The sequence below is a fragment of the Hylobates moloch genome, unplaced genomic scaffold (assembly GCF_009828535.3).
Source record: "Hylobates moloch isolate HMO894 unplaced genomic scaffold, HMol_V3 SCAFFOLD_8, whole genome shotgun sequence".
Classification (NCBI taxonomy): Eukaryota; Metazoa; Chordata; class Mammalia; order Primates; family Hylobatidae; genus Hylobates; species Hylobates moloch.
The window spans coordinates 84815642-84836367 of NW_026652283.1; the positions used below are offsets into that span (position 1 = coordinate 84815642).

A 20726-nucleotide genomic window follows, 5' to 3' on the forward strand; every position below is an offset into this window, starting at 1 on the left:
CTCTTTCTGGTCTGAGTTTTGATCCTCATCCCAACCTGTTGTTCTTTGAGTACACTCTGGGCCTTGATGCGTTGGGTCATTCCTGCTTTCCCAGGTGGTAACCGTTCCTGGGCAGGGATTTTAGTTTTCCTTGGAATCTTGCCCTCTTCACTATCCTGCCCACAACCTTCTATCCCTAGCTTCTGGGATCCCAGCTAGGAGCCATGCTATCCCCAACTCTCCCTCTACAGGGACGTGGGACGGGAGAGCTTTTATGAAGCACCTTAGTGAAAAGACCAAAAGATTTGGATTCAGTGGCTATTCCAGTTACTGACTCTATTTCCTTGGGCAACTCAAATCAATGCATGGCAGCCAGTGTGTTAGGAGCTACCGGAAGTATACAGAAAAGTACCAGAAAAAATACAAGCATTATCATCAGTCGCTCTCAATTAAATAACTCTGTTACATTTCAACGCAGTATTCATAACCACTTGACATTGATGTATTTGTGTAATTTCTATTATCTGTTTTTCCCACAAAGCTGCAGCTCCAACCAAAGTGGGCAATTGAGCGTCTTGCTCAGTCATGTGCAGCCTGATGACCCTTGAACAGTTGCAAAAGTGTGCCTAGGGCTTGTAGCATTTACTTAAAAGGGGATAATGAGCTCTCACGGCCAGTGCTGGGCTTATTGCCTTGTTTGGGAATTTCCCCACTCAAGGGTTTTATGTTTGGGGATTTTCTGGCCCTATTTTTTTGTTTGTTTGTTTTTTGAGACGGAGTCTGGCTCTGTCTCCCAGGCTGGAGTGCAGTGGCACGATCTCGGCTCACTGCAACCTCCGCCTCCCAAGTTCAAACGATTCTCCTGCCTCAGCCTCCCAGGTAGCTGGGATTACAGGCGCCCGCCACCACACCCAGCTACTTTTTTTTATTTTTAGTAGACACGGGGTTTCACCGTATTAGCCAGGACAGTCTCGATCTCCTGACCTCGTGATCCGCCCGCCTCGGCCTCCCAAAGTTCTGGGATTACAGGCGTGAGCCACCGCGCCAGGCCGCTGGCTCTATTTTCACTGCTAGCTTTGGATCCCTTTGTTCCCTGAAGGGAAAGAGGCCTCCAGGGCAGCGGTGCAGACCCGATGGGAGGGATGTAGGATAATACGCCAAAGCCGATAGAGGTCTGGAGCGCGCCTGGGCATCAGAGCGTGGAAGAGAAGTGTCCAGCGGAGGGAGGCGAGGGATGTTGGCAAGCCCCGCCAGCGGAGGGAGGCGAGGGATGTTGGACAAGCCCCGCCGCCCGCCGCCCGCCGCCCGCCGCCCGCCTCCCTGGGGCCAGGGAGAAACAGAGAGGTTGGCCCTCCCAGTTTCCTAGAGAGGCCGCGGAGGGCCCGGGGAGGCAATGCGCGTGCGCAACTGGGGCAGCCAGGAGGTAGGCGCGGGGCGGTCGGCTGCGGTGGCGGCGTTTGGATGATTGTCTCTCGGCGGCGGAGTCGGTGAGCGGCCCGGCGGGGCGCGGGGTGCGGAGCGGGGGCGGCTGTGCGTGCGACAGTGGCAGGCGAGGCCGGGCCTGGAGGCTGCACTCGGGGCGGTGGTCTGGCGGTGGATCCCGCCCCGCCACGCCGAGGGCGTACCTCTTCGCCCCTCGGGCGTCTGGCGCAGAGAATCTGGAAGAGTCCCGGTTTCTCCTGGCTTTATCTTTTCACCCAATTATGCGAATAAAGGAAGAAAAGTGAAAGTAGCCACCGTCCGGAAATCTTAGTCTCCAGGTCTCCTGACATTGAAAACATCTGGCATAGACTTCTCCCTTTTTCTTGTCTTATTTCACTTCCTGGCACCTGTCGCCGTCTAACATAGCATGTATTTGTTTATTGGTTGATCTTCCCATAAGCCCCTTGCCAGGGCAGTGCTTTTTGTTTGCCTTATTAACTGCTGTTACCTTAGTGTGTAGGAAATAGTAGGTGCTCCTAGGAGGTGTTTGTTAAATTAATGAAAGAAGGAATATCTAAACTGGGAGATAAGAATTGACAGTTTTTAACGTCTTTTTTTTTTTTAATAGGCGATTGCCAAGTTAAGAATGTAAGTGACATTGAGCCTGTAACATTTCCTTGCAGAGTTAGAGCCCTCACAGCCTGTGCTGCTGCATTTAATGCCTTGTGTCGTTCACTGTTTCTGGCTTCATATGTACTCCTTTGTTATGTTTAATCTCTTAAGTCAGTGGCCTTCATTCATTCTCTCAGCTTTCTGTATTTCACACCCCATAGGAGTGGGGAGGGTGGATTGAGATCTTTCTTCCTTACTAAGTGGGGTGTGTGCATCACACCAGCCCTATTGCTGTGGAGTGGATCTGCTGGCTGTGGGGTATCTTGGCATTGCAGGAGGCTGGATCTTGTTCCCTGTTTCTCCTTTTGCTGTAAGTATACACTGTACCTCTTGGGGCCTGATGTGGTTGGTGTCTGTCCTCAGCGACCTCAAATCATGTGCTGCCCCTTCCTTGGATGGCCTTTTAATCTTGGCAGCACAGCCTGACCACCTGGTGAATAGTGGAACAGTCATGGTGATGCATAAGGATCTAGTATGTTCCTTTTAGGTGCTGTATGGTATTTCATCCTATAAAAATGCTACTTTTATTTAGCCATATTGATGGACAAGTAGGTTAAATCCAGTATTATGTTATTACAGAGAATATTCTAGTAAATACCTGTGTAAATGTCTGAATACCCGTGCAAGTGTTTTTCAGGGCAAATTCTTACAAGTTAAATATCTGTAGCGTAAGGAATATGTCTTTTTAGTTTTACTGTGGACTTTCAAACTATCCTTCCTGTTGGCTATTACATTTCCACTTCTATTAGTGGTTTGTGTTTGGTGTTTTTTTCTTTTGCTTTTCTTTTGGACAGAGATTTTTTTCATATTGATGTATTCAAATATATTCACTCTTTTCATTTTGTTGTCTTAAGAAATTCTTGCTTACACCAGGGTTCTTAAGAGTCTTTATGGTTTTTTTTTTTTTTTTTTTTTTTTTTCTTTTTGGTTTTTTTTTTTTTTTTAGCTTTTAGCTTTTTTTTTTTTTTTTAACGGAGTCTCACTCTGTGTCACCCAGGCTGGAGTGCAGTGGCGCGATCTTGGCTCACTGCAGCCTCTGCCTCCTGGGTTCAAGCGATTCTCTGCCTCAGCCTCCCAAGTATCTGAGATTACAGGCGCCTGCCACCACATCTGGCTTTTTTTTTTTTTTTTTTTTTTTAAGTAGAAATGGGATTTCACCATCTTGGCCAGGTTGGTCTTGAACTCCTGACCTCGTGATCCACCCACCTTGGCCTCCCAAAGAGCTGGGATTATAGGTGTGAGCCACCGTGCCCAGCCTTTTAGCTTTGTTTTTTAGGTTTATTTTTTGTGTGATTTTACTTACTATTTTTATTTGTCTAGCCAATTGTCCCAACACAATTCATTGACTAGTTTAATTTTTCCCACTGACTTGTAATGCTACTGTTACCACTCTCAAGGGGAGTCGTTTGACTTCAGTGGGTCCTTTACCTGCCTGGTGGTGTTCATGCCAATAAAATGAGACCAAGTTTCATTAAGCAGTGCAGAAACTTTGTTTGTTGATGAAGGAATGGAGAAGGAAAAGCTCATGCTCAAAGTACCCTCCTCTGGGTGTGGTGAAGAGGGATTTTTAAGGTCTCTTAGGGCATGTAGTGGGGCAGGGATCCTGGAAAGAGGTGGGGCCCTATGGGAAGAACTGGAGTGTGCTCAGTCTCATTCTTTTTTTTTTTCTTTTGCAACGGAGTTTCGCTCTTGTTGCCCAGGCTGGAGTGCAATGGCTTGATCTTGGCTCACCGCAACCTCTGCCTCCCAGGTTCAAGCAGTTCTCCTGCCTCAGCCTCCCAAATAGCTGGGATTACAGGCATGCACCACATGCCTGGCTAATTTAGTATTTTTAATAGAGACGGGGTTTCTCCATGTTGGTCAGGCGGGTCTTGAACTCCCGACCTCAGGTGATCCACCCGCCTTGGCCTCCCAAAGTGCTGGGATTACAGGTGTGAGCCACCGTGCTTGGCCAGTCTCGTTGTTTCTTTTGTACCCAGCACTATATGTGCCTAGCAAAGTGTATTTCTCCCTTCTAGGTGGAGATTTTAATATGGTAATGAAGCAAGGATTCAGGCCCGGGTAGCACTGCTGAGCTAAGTTCTCCTTTGTGGTCACAGATATTTGGCCTTTGTCTCTCTAAGCAAGCACAGCTGCTGGCACAGGTTAATTTTACAGGTTCTGGGGCTCTTTTTAAAAGAAGGTCTGTAAGACAGACAGAGCCTCCAGGGATCATAGGAATTTAATCAACTTGAGCCTGTAAAAAATCAGTTTTGCAGCCTCCTGCCCTGCAGCCTGTTTCTTCCTAAACCCTGTGTGGATTGCAGTCACCTAGTTAGTTAAAACCAGCCCCAGGCCGGGCGTGGTGGCTCACACCTGTAATCCCAGCACTTTGGGAGGCTGAGGTGGGCAGATCACAAGGTCAGGAGATCGAGACCATCCTTGCTAACACGGTGAAACCCTGTCTCTACTAAAAATACAAAAAAATTAGCTGGGCGTGGTGGCAGGCGCCTGTAGTCCCAGCTACTCAGGAGGCTGAGGCAGGAGAATGGAGTGAACCCAGGAGGTGGAGCTTGCAGTGAGCCGAGATTGCGCCACTGCACTCCAGCCTGGGCGACAGAGTGAGACTCTGTCTCAAAAAAAAAAAAAAAACAGCTCCTGACAGACCCCAGCAACTTATAGATGAACCTGAGTGAACTTTTCTCATTACCATGCTAAAGTCTCCACCTGGGGAGTAGCTATAGCTTCATTACCATAACACGTGACTTATGTGCTGGCATAATGACTCACTGCGTCTGTACCACTGGGACCCCTCCTATACATGGGATGATGTAGCCTCTTGCCTTCCATTGCACCATAAAATTCTCCTATTACTTTCCCTCGGAGAGACGCTGCTTTGGAAAATACTCCCAGTGTCCTCCTTACTTAACACCAGGTAATAAAACTCCTATTGATCCAAACTTGCATTCTCACAAACAGTCGTTTGTTACTCGCCAGGTGAATGAACCCCATTTTTTTGTTTTTTTTTTTTTTTTTGTAGGTAACACTATGGTGACACTATCTCTGTCATACATCAAACTTACAAAATTGGCTGGACATGGTGGTGCATGCCTGTAATCCCAGCTACTTGGAAGGCTGAGGCTGGAGAATCACTTGAATCCAGGAGACGGAGGTTGCAGTGAGCAGAGATTGTACCACTGCACTCCAGCCTGGGCAACAGAGCAAGACTCCGTTTCCATAGAAACAAAAAAAAAACAAAACTTACATATGTGTATAAGCCTGTCAGGATTCTGTACTTTTCCTTTTATCTACAGTTTGCATATTTATATTTCTTCAGTAATACACGCTGTTTTAAGTACTACAGCTTTATATTAAGCCTTATTGTCTGGTAGAACAAAACTTTCCACATCTAAAAAGTTTTCTTAACTATTATTTTACTCATTCATTTGAATTTTAGAGTATGCTTATCAAGCTCTGTGAAAAATTACATTGTGGTTGGCTGGGATTTTGTTAACTTTGCATGTTAATTTAGAAAAAACTGACATCTTGAAGGAGTGTTTTCCCATACAAAATGTATTTATATCTGTTATGTCTTTAGGCAGAGTTTTCTATTTCTGCACTAAGGTCTTGTACATTTTTTATTGGCTTTATTTCTGAGTACTTTATATTTTTGTTGCTATTGTATTCATTTTCTGATTGGTTGCTATTGTGTTGGAAAGTTATTGAGTATATATTGATTATATATTCAATCTCTTGAATGTCTTATGACCTGTTTTTTTGGTTCATTCTGTTTAATTTTTTTAGGTGATGTTTCATATCATTCATGCGTATATTTGCTTTGCATCTTTCTTGTCTATTTTCTGCATTTTTTTTCTGGTCTAATTACATTGTCTAGGATTACAATGTTTGATTGTTCTTTTTTAATTACAAAGCTTTTTATGTCTTTACCATTTAGTGTCACGTCTGTTGGAGATTTCTTTTGTCTATTCTGCATGTCAGTTTAAGGATGTGTCTATTCCTGGATTGTTAAGAGTGTGCACAAAAAGAAGATATAGTTATTTAATTTTAAGAGAATACCAATACTCTAAATAGCTTTATGCCAATAAATATGAAAAGCTAGATGAATACTTGGATTGTTTCTTCCTTTTTACTATTATGTATAATGCTGCTATGAACATTTGTGTATGAGTTTTTGTATGGACATCTATTTTCTTTTATCTTGGGTATATATATATATATAGGAGTAGAATTGCTAGGTCAATGAGTAAATGTATGTTTAACTTCGTGAGGAACTGTCAGACCGTTTTCATAAGTGTATGCATCAATTTACATTTCCACCAGAGTGGATAAAGTTTCAATATCTCCACATTCTCACTGATTTTTTATTTACTTTTTTGAGACAGAGTCTTGCTCTGTGCCCCAGGCTGGAGTGCAGTGGTGTGATCTTGGCTTACTGTAGCCTTGACCTTCCAGGCCCAGGCCATCTTCCCACATCAGCCTCCTGGGTAGCTGGGACCACAGGTGCATGCCACCAGGCCCGGCTATTTTTTTGTATTTTTTGTAGAGAGAGGATTTTGCCATGTTGCCCAGGCTGGCCTTGAACTCCTGGACTCACACAATCCACTCACCTTGGCCTCCCATGATTGCTTGTTATTATCGGATTTTTGTTCTAGCCGCCTTACTGGGTGTGAAGTACTATCTTATTGTTCGGTTAATCTGCATTCCCTGATGACTATCCTGTGTACTTATTAGACATTTTAATATTTTCTTTGGAGAAATGTCAATTCAGACCCTTTGGCCATTTTCATTTTTATTTTTGAGATGGAGTCTCATTCTGTCACTCAGGCTGGAGTGTAGTGGCGCAATCTCAGCTCACCGCAACCTCTGCCTCCTGGATTCAAGTGATGCTACTGCCTCAGCCTCCTGAGTAGCTGGGATTACAGGTGCCTGCCACCATGCCCGGCTAATTTTTGTATTTTTAGTAGAGACGAGGTTTCACCATGTTGGCCAGGCTGGTCTCAAACTCCTGAGCTCAGGTGATCTGCCTGCCTTAGCCTCCCAAAGTGCTGGGATTATAGGCGTGAACCACTGTGCCCTGGCCCTACTTTAAAATTTCTTATTTTTTGCTTTTTATTACTGAGTTGTATAAAGAATATAAATATATATTCTCTATATAAAGAATATAAATATATAAAAGAATATAAATATATTATTTATATATTCCAGATACAAGTTTTTATCAGATTCATGATTTACCAGTGTTTTCTTCCAGTCTGTGGATGCCTTTTCACTTTCTTCTTATTTTCTTCTATGCACAAGAGGTTTTCCTTTTGGTAAAGTCCAATTTATTTATTTTTTTATTATTTTTTCCTTGTTTTAACATGATTTTCGTGTTCATGAATCCATTGTCACAAAGGTATAAGTCACAAAGACTTATACACAGGTTTCTTATAAGAGTTTTAGAGTTTTAGTTCTTTTTTTTTTTTTTTTTTTTACCTAGAGTCTCGCTCTCTTGCCCAGGCTGGAGTTCAATGGCGCGATCTCGGCTCACTGCAACCTCTGCCTCCCATGTTCAAGCAATTCTCCTGCTTCAGCCTCCCAAGTAGCTGGGATTACAAGGGCCCACCACCATGCCCAGCTAATTTTTTCTATTTTTAATAGAGATGGGGCTTTGCCACGTTGGCCAGGCTGGTCTCAAATTCTTGACCACAGGTGATTCACCCACCTTGGCCTCCCAGAGTGCTGGGATTACAGGTGTGAGCCACCGCACCTGGCAAGTTTTAGTTCTTATATGTAGGTCTTTGATTTTTTAGAAGTTATTTTTATAGATGGAGTGAGGTAGAGCACCATCTTCATTATTTTGCAGGTGCATATCCAGTTGTCTCAGCACCATTCGTTGAAAAGATCATTCTTTCCACTTTGAATGATCTTGGCACCATTGTAAAATAATGACTAAAGATGTATGAGTTTATTTCTGGACTCTTAATTCTAATCCATTGAACTATATGTCTATTCTTATGGCAGGAATACAATAAATTGAAGACTGTTGTTCTGTAGGAAGTTTTGAAATTGAGAAGTTTGAGTTCTTCAACTTTATTCCTCTTTTTCAAGAAGAATTGTGACTGTATGGTTCTCTTGAGTTTCCACATAAATTTTAGGATCAGCTTTCGGCTTCTAAAAAGATGCCCCCTGGGAATCTTATAGGGATTGTGTTGAACCTGTAGATAAGTTTTGGGAGTATCCATGGGACTTGTGTTTGAAGAAAAGAGAAGAATTAAAATGTTTTGGCCAGTGCGTGAATTCATTGACATAACTTGGGAAATCCAGAGAGGAAGTTAGTAAGAACATGCATTTTAGACACTGAACTTAAGGTGTTGCAGGACCCCCAAGTGAAATGTCCCATAGGCAACAGGAGGCATGTGGTAGGGGTCTAGGAGAGAAATAAGAACTGTGAGAGCAGTATTAAAGCAATGAGAGTTGGTCAGATTGCTGACGGAAAAAACAAGGAAGCACTAGGGCCTGAGTTGCAAGGAGTATCCATAATGAGAGGGCAGGAGCAGGCATGAGGAACCATAACTGTGGGGAAAATCAGGGCTGGATGGTGCTAGGGAAGCCATGGGAGAGGGAGTGTGGCCAGAATAGCTTCCTTGAAAAAGGTTGAAGGGAGTGAGGGCTCAGAGGAACACCCAGTTCTCAGCTTGATCCGGGACCTTGTACTGTGCCTTCCAGGGAAAATTCACAGCACTCTTGGGATAATGCCTTATGGAAGAGGTTAAGAGTCAGTGTGTGTGTAGGTGCCTGGGTTCTCTTGAATCCACTTATTGGGAATATAGATCTCATGGGAGCCGGAAGCAGGGCTTGTCCCACTCATAGCTTTCTTTCCTCCCTCAGCTCAATGTACTTCTCCAGTTCCTACCCTTCCTCAAGTGGGGAACTCAGGAGACCAAGCAGGGGCAACTGTACTTCGGATGGTCAGGCCCCAGGTGAGCTTGGTTCTTTGTGTTTTTACCATGTCCCCATGAGTCTGGTCCAGGAATGGCTAGAGGTCTCACCCCCAGGACTCTGCCCCATCTAAGACTATTCCTGTGGCTCTCCTGCCTCATTGCTTGAGGTGTCATCTCAGCTCCTCTCTCCCATACTTTGGCCCACGAAGAGCCCATACCCTGTGCCCTCTGTACCCCTGATGACTCTGCCCTTCAGGGTGTAAATGTTCCTGAGCGATCGGAGCTTGTCATTCCAGGATACTGTGGCGTATGAGGACCTGTCTGAGGACTATACTCAGAAGAAATGGAAAGGTCTCGCACTCAGTCAGAGATCCCTGCACTGGAACATGATGCTGGAAAATGACCGTAGCATGGCCTCCTTGGGTAATGATTCTGTTTCCTAGTCACTTAGAGTCTGCATGCTGCCATTCTCTTTTTTATATTCCTTTTCTTTTTAAACTTTTTACGTGAAAATTTCCAAACGGAGATAAGCTAGAGTGAATAAGAGTCAGTGTGTATGGAGCTGCCTGGGTCCTCTTGAATAGGGACCCTCTCTGCACTCAGCTTGAACAATGATCAGCATTCTCTTCACCTCATTATTGATTGACATAAGGTCGTTTAGGTAGGGTTTTTTTAGTTGTAAGGAATAGAGAGTCACTCAAGTTATTGTAAGTAAGGAGCTGTGAGTCATAGGCTTAAAGGAATGAGAACCCGGAAGAAACTGATCAGCTAGACCAGACTGTGGGAAGCAGGGCCTTGACTGGGAGCCTGAGCAGCAAAAGCAAATGCATGTTGATGCCTGTGTTCCGGTGTGAATGTAATGGCAGCTGCTTGCAGTGTATCTGTTTTCTCTCTGCTTGTACTCCTCCTGCTGCCCATTTTCTTCACTGTGAATCTTTTGTCCTTTTCGTAGCTCTTTCCTAATTGTACTTCCTGTCCCCTTATATTTGTTGCTTGCTGTGTCTTCTAATGGCTTGGCTTCTCTCCATGTATCACTTCAGATTCCATTACCACTCGTAATTTTGCCCTACTTCCAGTTCCAAATTTCCTTAGAGACAGATTCCCATTGCTATAGCCATTACCCATCATCTCGGTTGGGCAGAGCTTTGGCCCAGGCCATGGCAGAGGCTGAAGACTAACCTACAGATAAGCTGCCCTTGGGTCTGGTACCTGGTACTGGTCCAATCACTTGCAGTCCATCGTGGGATGATGTTCAGGGTCACTTGCCACACAGCATGGTTGCCTGAGTGTTCCTCTCTGCAAAGACTAGGGCAGTGCAGTTTCCTGGAAGGGCTTCTTGGCAGGGCAGGTGCTGTGATTGATGTGTATAGGGCAGTAGCCAACTCTGGAAAGGGTGGGCTTAGGAATCTTTCACCCAGACATCTTAAACTTTCCATAGGCTAACTGACATGATGGCTGTGGCCCCAATTCAGATGTGATTGAAAGGAACCTACATTTTGGTGTTTTTCCATGGCCATGATTACTCTACCTTCTCCCAGACTTTGTATTCAGAATTCCAAAAGGCAAATATTTACCTGTTCATTTCCTTTATATTCTAGAGAATCAAAGACATTTTAATTTATATTTCGAATGATTGATGTCCCTGTTATCTTTTCTGGGAGTACACAACTGGTTCCTACCAGGCCAGTGCTCTAAGGGCCAGTGGCATCCCCATTTTTAGAACTCTGCTGTCTCCTTCAATACAGCTGTCCAGCTTTTCTCAACTGATAGCTTCTTCAAATCTTGTTACTGTCCTGTCATACAACATCTCTCCATTTTGTACGCTTGCCTAATCATACACTCATAGTAGAAATTTCTCAGCTCATTCCCATCTTTTCCTTGTCTCTTTCTTATATTTGACTTGAGGTATTTGCCAGCCTTCCCTCTCCCAACATCTTTTCTGAGAACCATGGAACCATGTAATGTCATGGTTGGAAGGGAACTCAAAGTTTACCATTTTGCTAAAGAGACATAGCATGAGAGTGACTTATATAAGATCCCAGCATGCTTTGCAATCCAGTCTCTTGCTTTCCAGTGGCCCTTCTGACTTGACTGTGCTGGCTCAATATCTTTTTTCCACCCTCCTCCACTGACCATCTTCTTCCTTGTTTTTCTATCCCTAAGATACAATTGAGCATTTTGCTCTTGTTCTCAATGTGTCATCTCATTTCTTAACCATAATGTGACTTTTTTTCAGGTACATTAGCTCTTTATGATTCTGTTTCTTCAACAGGAAAAGAAATGAGTAAAAGTTGTTGTCTTATTTCTTTTGGCAGCAGGTAGGAACATGATGGAGAGTTCAGAGTTGACTCCAAAGCAGGAAATTTTTAAAGGATCAGAGTCATCTAATAGCACATCAGGGGGACTCTTTGGGGTGATTCCTGGGGGAACAGAGACTGGAGATGTTTGTGAAGATACTTTCAAGGAGTTAGAAGGACAACCCTCAAATGAAGAAGGGAGCAGACTAGAAAGTGATTTCTTGGAAATAGCAGATGAGGATAAGAAAAACTCTACAAAAGACAGATATGAGGAATATAAGGAAGTTGGGGAACATCCACATCTGTCTTCCAGTCCTGTTGAACATGAAGGAGTTTTAAAGGGACAGAAATCCTATCGATGTGATGAATGTGGCAAAGCTTTTTATTGGAGTTCGCACCTCATTGGTCATCGGAGAATCCACACTGGAGAGAAACCCTATGAGTGTAATGAGTGTGGGAAGACCTTCAGACAAACCTCCCAGCTCATTGTTCATCTCAGAACCCACACAGGGGAAAAACCCTATGAATGCAGTGAGTGTGGAAAGGCCTATAGGCACAGCTCCCATCTCATTCAACACCAGAGACTCCATAATGGGGAGAAACCCTATAAATGTAATGAATGTGCAAAAGCTTTTAATCAGAGCTCCAAACTCTTCGACCACCAGAGAACCCATACTGGGGAGAAACCTTATGAATGTAAGGAGTGTGGGGCAGCCTTTAGTCGGAGTAAAAATCTTGTTCGACATCAGGTTCTGCACACTGGTAAGAAACCTTATAATTGTAATGAATGTGGGAGAGCATTCTGTTCCAATAGAAATCTCATTGACCATCAGAGAACCCACACTGGGGAGAAGCCTTATAAATGTAATGAATGTGGCAAAGCCTTCAGTCGGAGTAAATGTCTTATTCGACATCAGAGCCTCCACACTGGAGAAAAGCCATACAAATGTAGTGAATGTGGGAAAGCCTTCAATCAGATGTCTCAACTCGTTGAACATGAGCGAATTCATACTGGAGAAAAACCATTTAAGTGTAGTGAGTGTGGTAAGGCATTCGGTCTGAGTAAATGTCTTATTCGGCACCAGAGACTTCACACAGGTGAAAAGCCCTATAAATGCAACGAGTGTGGAAAATCCTTCAATCAAAACTCATACCTCATTATACACCAGAGAATTCACACTGGTGAGAAACCCTATGAATGTAATGAGTGTGGGAAGGTATTCAGTTATAGCTCCAGCCTTATGGTACATCAGAGAACCCATACTGGGGAAAAACCCTATAAATGCAATAGTTGTGGGAAAGCCTTTAGTGACAGCTCACAGCTTACTGTGCACCAGAGAGTCCACACTGGAGAGAAACCTTATGAATGTATTGAGTGTGGGAAAGCCTTTAGTCAGCGTTCCACTTTTAATCACCACCAGCGAACTCATGCTGGAGAGAAGCCCTCAGGTCTGGCTCAGTCATCTTCTTAAGGCATGGTTTTCTGAGACAGAGAGCAAAGACCTTTGAGTTAAGCTGTCTTTATAAGAAGGATGTTCATCATGGTCTCCTTGGACACCACTAATCACAGTGGAGACCATACCTACTTGCTTTTCCGTGGGTCACTAAGGTGGGAGAGTAGGTGCAACTTAGTCTGATCCTTACTTAGTAGTAGGAAATTAGGGATTACATCTGTCATTAACTTGTAGGTTTCCTTCTTTCTCTTAAAAAACTATTTAAAACTCTATCTTGTTAGTATGCATTCCATAATCAGATTCCGCATTTCTCAAGAACAGCAGTTATATTACCTTTATTCTATTGCAGTTCCTCCACTGAACAATTTACGTAAAGTCACTTTTTAAGTCATTCTGCAAGATTATTCTTCCCTGCTGTTTGGCTATCTCCTTCCACAGCTACTTTAAAAATTCGTACTGTAAGCTACATCCTCTCATCATTTTTGTGTTTTCCAACTAGAAAACTTTTTCTTCCTGTTTGCTAATCACTTCCTTCGCAATGTTCAAGATTTATGCCATCTCTGAAAGACTTTCTTCTTCAAATAGTTTTTCATTTCTTTTATACTTCTATTGATTTGGCCTTAATGCTATAAATTAACTGGTGCTATGATGTGTAACTGTTAAATGTTTTTGTAAATTGTTCTCAACTTACAAGGTGATATGTGTATCACATATGTACAAAGTATGCACATATATAGTTGTGTATGTGTATACTTTCTTTTTTTTTTTTTTTTTTGAGACAGAGTCTCAGTCTCCCTCTTGTTGCCCAGGCTGGAGTGCAAGTGGTACAATCTCGGCTCACCACAACCTCCGCTTCTCGGGTTCAAGTGATTCTCCTGCCTCAGCCTCCCGAGTAGCTGGGATTACAGGCATGTGCCACCATGCCTGACTAATTTTTTTTTTTGTATTTTTAGTAGAGATGGGGTTTCTCTATTTTGGTCAGGCTGGTCTTGAACTCCCAACCCCAGGTGATCTGCCCGCCTCAGCCTCCCAAAGTGCTAGGATTACAGGTGTGAGCCACTGCACCCAGCCTCATACGTGTATACTTTCATACCAGCTTGTAAGCTTCTGAGATCAGGTATGGTATCTATTTCTTTATATACATAATAGTTTGAATATGCTAGTTCTTAAGTTTTAAAATTCAAATTGAGCCATCATAAACGTGGGCACAGGCTCCCGCCTCCCTCCCATTACATCCACCGGACTAGAAGCTTCTAAAGAAGGAAGTGGCATCATAATATATCATATATAAAGGCTCATTGATATCTTCTACTTGTAGCCCTGGAAGTGTTACTACTGGTACTTCAGTCTTGAAGAGCTAATGGATTTGTGTGTGAATGAGTGTCTGTTTATTTAGGTATTGGGTTGGGCAGTCATATCCTACTGATAACATGCTTTGACCTGCACACTTACTCCATTTTTGAACTATTTGACTGCATCCTGCTTCCTAAATAGAAGTTATAGTCGGCTGGGCGCAGTGGCTCACGCCTGTAATCCCAGCACTTTGGGAGGCCGAGGTGGGTGGATCACTTGATGTCAGGAGTTCGAGACCAGCCTGGCCAACATGATGAAACCCCGTCTCTACTAAAATACAAAAATTAGCTGAGTATGGTGGTGCGCACCTGTAATCTTAGTTACTTGGGAGGCTGAGGCAGGAGAATCGCTTGCACCTGGGCAGAGGTGGTAATGAGCTGAGATTGTGCCACTGCACCCCAGCCTGGGTGACAGAGTGAGACTACATCTCAAAAACAACAAACAAAAAAAAACCTTACAGTCAAAATTTACTGCAAGAAGACTTGACTTTCATGGCTGTAATATAGATGATTGAAAATTTCAGCTAGCAGCATTCCTGGATGATTGGAATTCAGAGTGATGAGGTTTTTGGTAAAATAGTAGTATCAAACTAATCTGTTTTCCATATCAGCTAGTCCTTTCTCACTACAACTGCTGTCTTAATTTCAGAATGAGAACTGTGCCTTAATTATCTTCCAGACCATCTTTCTTTCTGCAGTCCTATGTCAGTCCATGAGCTTGAACCACCTTTCCTCCCACCCTTGCAATAATGGCCCAGTGCTGGTGGACATTTTACTCTAATGTTCACCCTGTTCTCTTTCCATCCCCCAGACTTCTTTTTTTTTTGAGACGGAGTCTCACTCTGTCACCCAGGCTGGAGTGCAGTGGCGCGATCTCAGCTCACTGCAAGCTCCGCCTCCCAGGTTCACGCCATTCTCCTGCCTCAGCCTCCTGAGTAGGTGGGAGTACAGGCGCCCGCCACCACGCCCGGCTAATTTTTTTTGTATTTTTAGTAGAGATGGGGTTTCACCATGTTAGCCAGGATGGTCTTAATCTCCTGACCTCGTGATCCGCCTGCCTTGGCCTCCCAAAGTGCTGGGATTACAGGCATGAGCCACTGCGCCTGGCCTCCATCCCCCAGACTTCTTAACAGGCTGACAGGATCTGCCGTATGACAAAGGTGGAGGAGGAGGCTAGAGGGGCAATGTCAGTCATGTAACCTGGAGAGGTGATTTTGTGTGCTGTGGTGTATGTTTCAGACAATGCAGAAGAAAGGAAAGAGAGTTGAGGATCAAGAAAATCAGAATTAAATGTGATTGTTGGGGAGATGTCTCAGACAAAGTTAGAAAGGATTACTGGGGGCCTAAAGTTTTTCAGGGCCTTTGGAATTTCTAAACTTGGCTGGGCACAGTGGCTCATGCCTGTAATCCCAGCACTTTGGGAGGCTGAGGCGGTCAGATCACTTGAGTCCAGGAGTTTGAGACCAGCCTGGCCAACATTGTAAAGCCCCATCTCTACTAAAAATACAAAAATTAGCTGGGTATGGTGGTGCATGCCTGTAATCCCAGCTACTCAGGAGGCTGAGGCAAGAGAATCACTTGAACCTGGAGGGCAGAGATTGCAGTGAGCCAAGATCACACCACTGTACTCCAGCCTGGGCAACAGAGTGAGACTCTGTCTCAACAACAACAACAAAACAACAAACCGGAGCTCATGACACAGCTGGAATTTTACCATTTGTGAATATGTATTTTAAATGTTTTCAGCTTGTTTTTTTTGTATTTTTTTTTCCATTTTCCTCTAAAAGATATGCAGATAGGACTTTTTCCTCTTTAACTGTCTTATTTTGGGAGCCCCCAGATTTCAGGGAAGAGCCCCACACTATATGAGCCCATGAGTTGGACATTTCTGGTTCCCCGCCCTGAGTTGGACATTGCCAGTCATGTCTGCAGAAGAACCATCCTGCCTGTTGGAAGCTGCAGTTTTACCTTCTGGTTCTTGTCTGCTCATCCCCTACCATACTAAGCCTCTAGAGTGTGGGAATGTGCACCATTTCCTAACTATATTAACTCACTACCACCAGTCTGGTGTGGGTGCTCAGTACAAGTGAATCCTGAAAAAGCCTCAGGCTCTTGGATGGAGGAAAATTGGCTGCATTTGAAAGCCATACTTCAATTTCTATTGGTCATTGCTAGTATAAACTTTAATTATTGATTTAAACAAATTTTATCTGGATCCAATTATGTTGATAAATTATTTTTAGGTTTAATAATTTGTTAGATTCATTTCCTAGCTTTTCTAGGTTTATAATAAATAATGATATATTTGTCTTTTAGTTTGATGTCACTTACGTTGTGCATTAGCAAGAACTTGAAAAAACGTGGAACAGTAGATGTCTTTATCTTAACTCTCGGGGGAATGGTTTTAGTATTCTGCAGTTTCATATCATGTTCATTGTTGGATTCTGATGTTCTGTTGGATTTAGGAAGTTTCCTTCTAATCTTATTTCTAGAAGAAGCAGTATAGTTTAGTGGTTAAGAGCACAGATTTTGTTCCCAGTGCCCTAGGTTCAAATCCTGAGTCCACCACTTTGTTAGGTGTGTGACCCTGGGCAAATCACTTACCTTCCTTGTATCTTAGTTCCTCCATCTATAAAATGGAGCTACCTCATGGGGTTATGAGGAATACATTATTGTAACAATGCTGGGCCCACAGTGCACAGCTTCCCAATTATAATTATACTTACAGTTTTGTTTTCTGTTTTTTTTTTTTTTTTTTTTTTTTTTTGACAAGGTCTCCCTCTGTTGCTCAAGCTGGAGTGTAGTGATGCGACCATAGGTCACCTCAGCCTTGAACTCCTGGGCTCAAGAGATGCTCCTGCCTCAACCTCCAGTATAGTTAGGAATACAGGCATGTGCCACCATGCCTAAGTTTTTATTTTTATTTTTTGTAAACATGGGGTTTTGCTATTTTGCTCAGGCTGGTCTTGTGGTCCTGGCCTCAAGTGATCATCCTGCCTCAGCTTCTCTAAGTGCTGGGAATACAGGTGTGAACCACCGTGCGTGACCTATACTTAAAAAGTTTTTATTAGGATTGGTTGCTATATTATATCAAGTTTAAAAACTCCATCATTGTAATTTTATGAGTTATTTTTTTTGTAATTCATTTTCTTGACAAGTTTGCAAATATTTGCAATTTCCTTGTACTTTTCAAGTAAAATCTATTTGTTCATAGTGAGTTTTTATTAAGTACAGAAGTAGATTCAATTTGGTAATGCTTTGCTAGCTTTGCAAAAGAATTTGGAAAAAGTTTTGTTTATCTTATTGCTATGGAGAGTTTGTATAACATGGGAATTGTTCCTTGAAGTCTTGCTAAAAGTAACTGGGCCTGGTTCTTTGGGTGAGGGGAAAAAATTTTGTTTATCTTATTGCTATGGAGAGTTTGTAACATGGGAATTGTTCCTTGAAGTCTTGCTAAAAGTAACTGGGCCTGGTTCTTTGGGTGAGGGGATTGGGAGGGATATATCTTTAGCAACTGTTTTAGTCAGTTTGAGCTATTATAACAAAATACCATAGAGGATGGCTTAAACAACAGACATTTATTCCTCACAGTTCTGTAGGCTTCAGAGTTCAACATCAAGATGCCAGAATGGTTGAGTGCTGGTGAGGGCTCTCTTTCTGGTTTGCAGATGGCCCCCTTTTTCCTGTGTCCTCAAATTTCAGAGAGCAAGAGCACTGGTGCCTCTTCCAAGTCTTTTAAGGGCATTAGTGAGAATGAGGGCCCCATTCTCATGACCTACTCCAATCCTAGTTAGTTTCCAAAGGCCCCCCACCCCCAAATATAACATTTGGGGTTAGGGCTTCAACATAAATATTCATTCTATAACATTCCACTCCTAGCCACTCTCTCTATTCATATGCTTACATACAAAATAAGTTCATTCCATCCTAACAGCCTCCAAAGTTTTAACTCATTCTAGTATCAACTAACATTTAAAGTCCAAAGTCTCATCTAAATATCTAAATCAAGGCCGGGCATGGTGGCTCACGCCTGTAATCCCAGCACTTTGGGAGGCCGAGGCGGGCGGATCACGACGTCGGGAGTTCGAGACCAGCCTGACCAACATGGCGAAACCCCATCTCTACTAAAAATACAAAAATTAGCTGGGCATGATGGTGTGCGCCTGTAATCCCAGCTACACGGGGAGGCTGAGGCAGGAGAATCGCTTGAACCCGAGAGACAGAGGTTGCAGTGAGCCGAGATTGCGCCATTGCACTCCAGCCTGGGCAACAGTGAGACTTTGTCTCAAAAATATCTAAATCAGATATGGGTGAGACCCAAGGTTTAGTTTATCCTGAGGCAAAATTCCCCTCCTGCTGTGAACCTATGAAACCAGACAAGTTATGTGCTTCCAAAATACAATGATGGGATAGGCAGGATTAGGTATTCCAATTCCAAAAGTGAGAAATTGGAAAAAAGAAAGGGATGATGAGGCTGGGTGTGATGGCTCATGCCTTTAATCCAGCACTTTGGGAGGCTGAGGTGGGAGGATTGCTTGAGTCCAGGAGTTCGAGACCAGCCTGGGCAACATAGGGAGACCTTATTTCTACAAAAATAATAAAAATAATTAGTCGGGCATGGTGGCTTGAGCGTGGGAGTTCGAGGCTCCAGTGAGTTGTGATCGTATTGCACTCCAGCCTGGATGACAGAGTAGTGAAACCCTATCTCAATAAAAAATAAAAAAGGATGGGGGAGCAGGGGGATGATCGTCCTATGCAAGTCTAAAACTTAGCAAGGCACGTTTCATGAGATCTTAGGCTCATGAATAATCCTCTTTGGTCCTATACTGTCCTCTCCAGGACCCCCTGGGCAGTGGTCCTGACCCGATAGATCTGCCAGGCAGGGGTGACTCCCCCATGGCTTTTGTTGGAGACCATCTGGCCTGTGGAAACTGGAGCAGTATCCCTCATGATCTCTGAATAGCCAAGAGAAGAGTCATTCTTGTATGGAACAATGGACATTCACAGCCTTCCTCATTCCTGGCTTTAGGACTTCAGATACAATCATATCAGAGCTAAGGACTTCAGCATATGAATTTTGGGGGCACAGTTCAGTCCATAGCAATAATTCCATTCCCCTGACCTGCAACGTGTCCAGTTACTTCTAAAAGTACTTGTCATCCACTATATTAATAATGTGCTCATTGCCAGCCTATGAAACAAGTTGACCACTCCATACATAAGGTCATAGATAATATGACACATGCAGGTTGAGTTGTCAGCCCTGATAAGATCCAAGGACTTGCCCAACAAGTGCAGTCCCTGGAGCTACCTGGTCCAGTAATTAGAGGAGTATTCCTGATAAAGTCAAAAATTGTCCTTGGCAGCCCCCACCTAAAAGAAGCTCAATAGCTGGTATGCCTGTTTGTCTATTGGAGATAACATGTATCACATCTAAGTATTATTTTGCCTCCTTTAGTTAAAATTATCCACAACACAGCCACCTCTGAATGGGGCCCTCAACAACAGCAGACTCTAGAGGCCTACTATGCATTAACATGGGCCTGCCATTAATGTAGGCCCATGGAACTACAGGTCTCATTGACTCCTACCCATACAGATTGGATACTGTGGCAACAAGAGACTGCTATCAGGGTGCACCAGGCCCTTGGGTTTTGGATATATAAATTACCCAAGATGGTTGCCATATACATTCCCTTTGAATGGCAGCTACTAGCCTGCTATTGGGCTCTAATGGAAACAGAACGCTTGACCACTGAAGCACTGTATGTGACCTTAAGACCTGAGCTGCCCATCTCATGCAGGTATTGTTAACGAAAAATAAAAATGGAAGCCCCAGTTTAGAAATACCGTAAGGCTGACTACCCGCAACCGTGTAACCAAAACAAATCATTCTGATTTTCCTGAAATGCTGTCTCTGATCATAAATGAAATGCAAAATGTAAGCTTTACATCCTTGCCAGCATGATTCACGGAAATTAAACCAATCAACTATAGACCAACAAGCTTAAACAGCTCAACTTGCCCTAAAAAGAATGTATAGCAGCCAATTATAAAAAAGGTCAAAATATTCCCCCCCTTTATGCATTATAAACCGTGTTCTAACTGCTGTAAGATTAATTTCTTACCACTTGATTTGAGTCTTCTAGCTTGTGGTCTGTACTGATTGTTTGAACAATAAACTTTTAAGTTTTTCTTTATCTGATTTTATTTTTTTCACAGTGCTCACTAATCCTAATAAAACACAACAGGTTCAGCCAAGTACCATCATTAAATGGAAATGTTACATATAAGGTGGAGGCTGATTGGGCTCCCAGGGGGTCTGCCAACTCCATGAAGTAACTGTCTTGCCAGAGGACGCCGAATAGCCCATAGGGGATGTTCCCTTAGCTAGGTGCAGCCCATGGTTCAAAGATGTTCCAGCTGATGGTATGAGTTGGCTCACTGAGGGAGCTGTGAAACTCAAAGCTGATAAACTCTAATGGTCTGCTGTAGCTGTCCATCTTGCTATGGATTGAATGGTTTTGTCGCCTCCAAAATGTTAAAACTTAATCCCCAGCTGGGTGCAGTGCTGCCTGCTTGTAGTCCCAGCCATTCAGGAGGCCGAGGTGGGAGAATTGCTTGAGC

The 20726-nt window shown here is 43.4% G+C and overlaps 1 protein-coding gene across 3 annotated transcripts; it reads left to right on the top strand.

Moving 5' to 3' along the window:
• The first annotated feature begins 1383 nt into the window (after nucleotides 1-1383).
• ZNF852 (zinc finger protein 852) lies at nucleotides 1384-20472 on the top strand. Of its 3 annotated transcripts, XM_032161877.2 has the most exons (5): nucleotides 1384-1466; nucleotides 8944-9035; nucleotides 9293-9419; nucleotides 11312-12475; nucleotides 18939-20472. In XM_032161877.2, the coding sequence occupies exons 2-5, from the start codon at nucleotides 9021-9023 to the stop codon at nucleotides 18959-18961; spliced, it is 1329 nt and encodes a 442-aa protein (XP_032017768.1). In that variant the 5' UTR covers nucleotides 1384-1466; nucleotides 8944-9020; the 3' UTR covers nucleotides 18962-20472. The 3 variants fall into 3 exon arrangements, with proteins under 3 accessions (XP_032017768.1, XP_032017765.1, XP_032017767.1); XM_032161874.2 differs by lacking the exon at nucleotides 18939-20472 and having other exon boundaries at nucleotides 11312-16409; XM_032161876.2 differs by lacking the exon at nucleotides 18939-20472 and having other exon boundaries at nucleotides 11315-16409.
• Nucleotides 20473-20726: the final 254 nt, after the last annotated feature.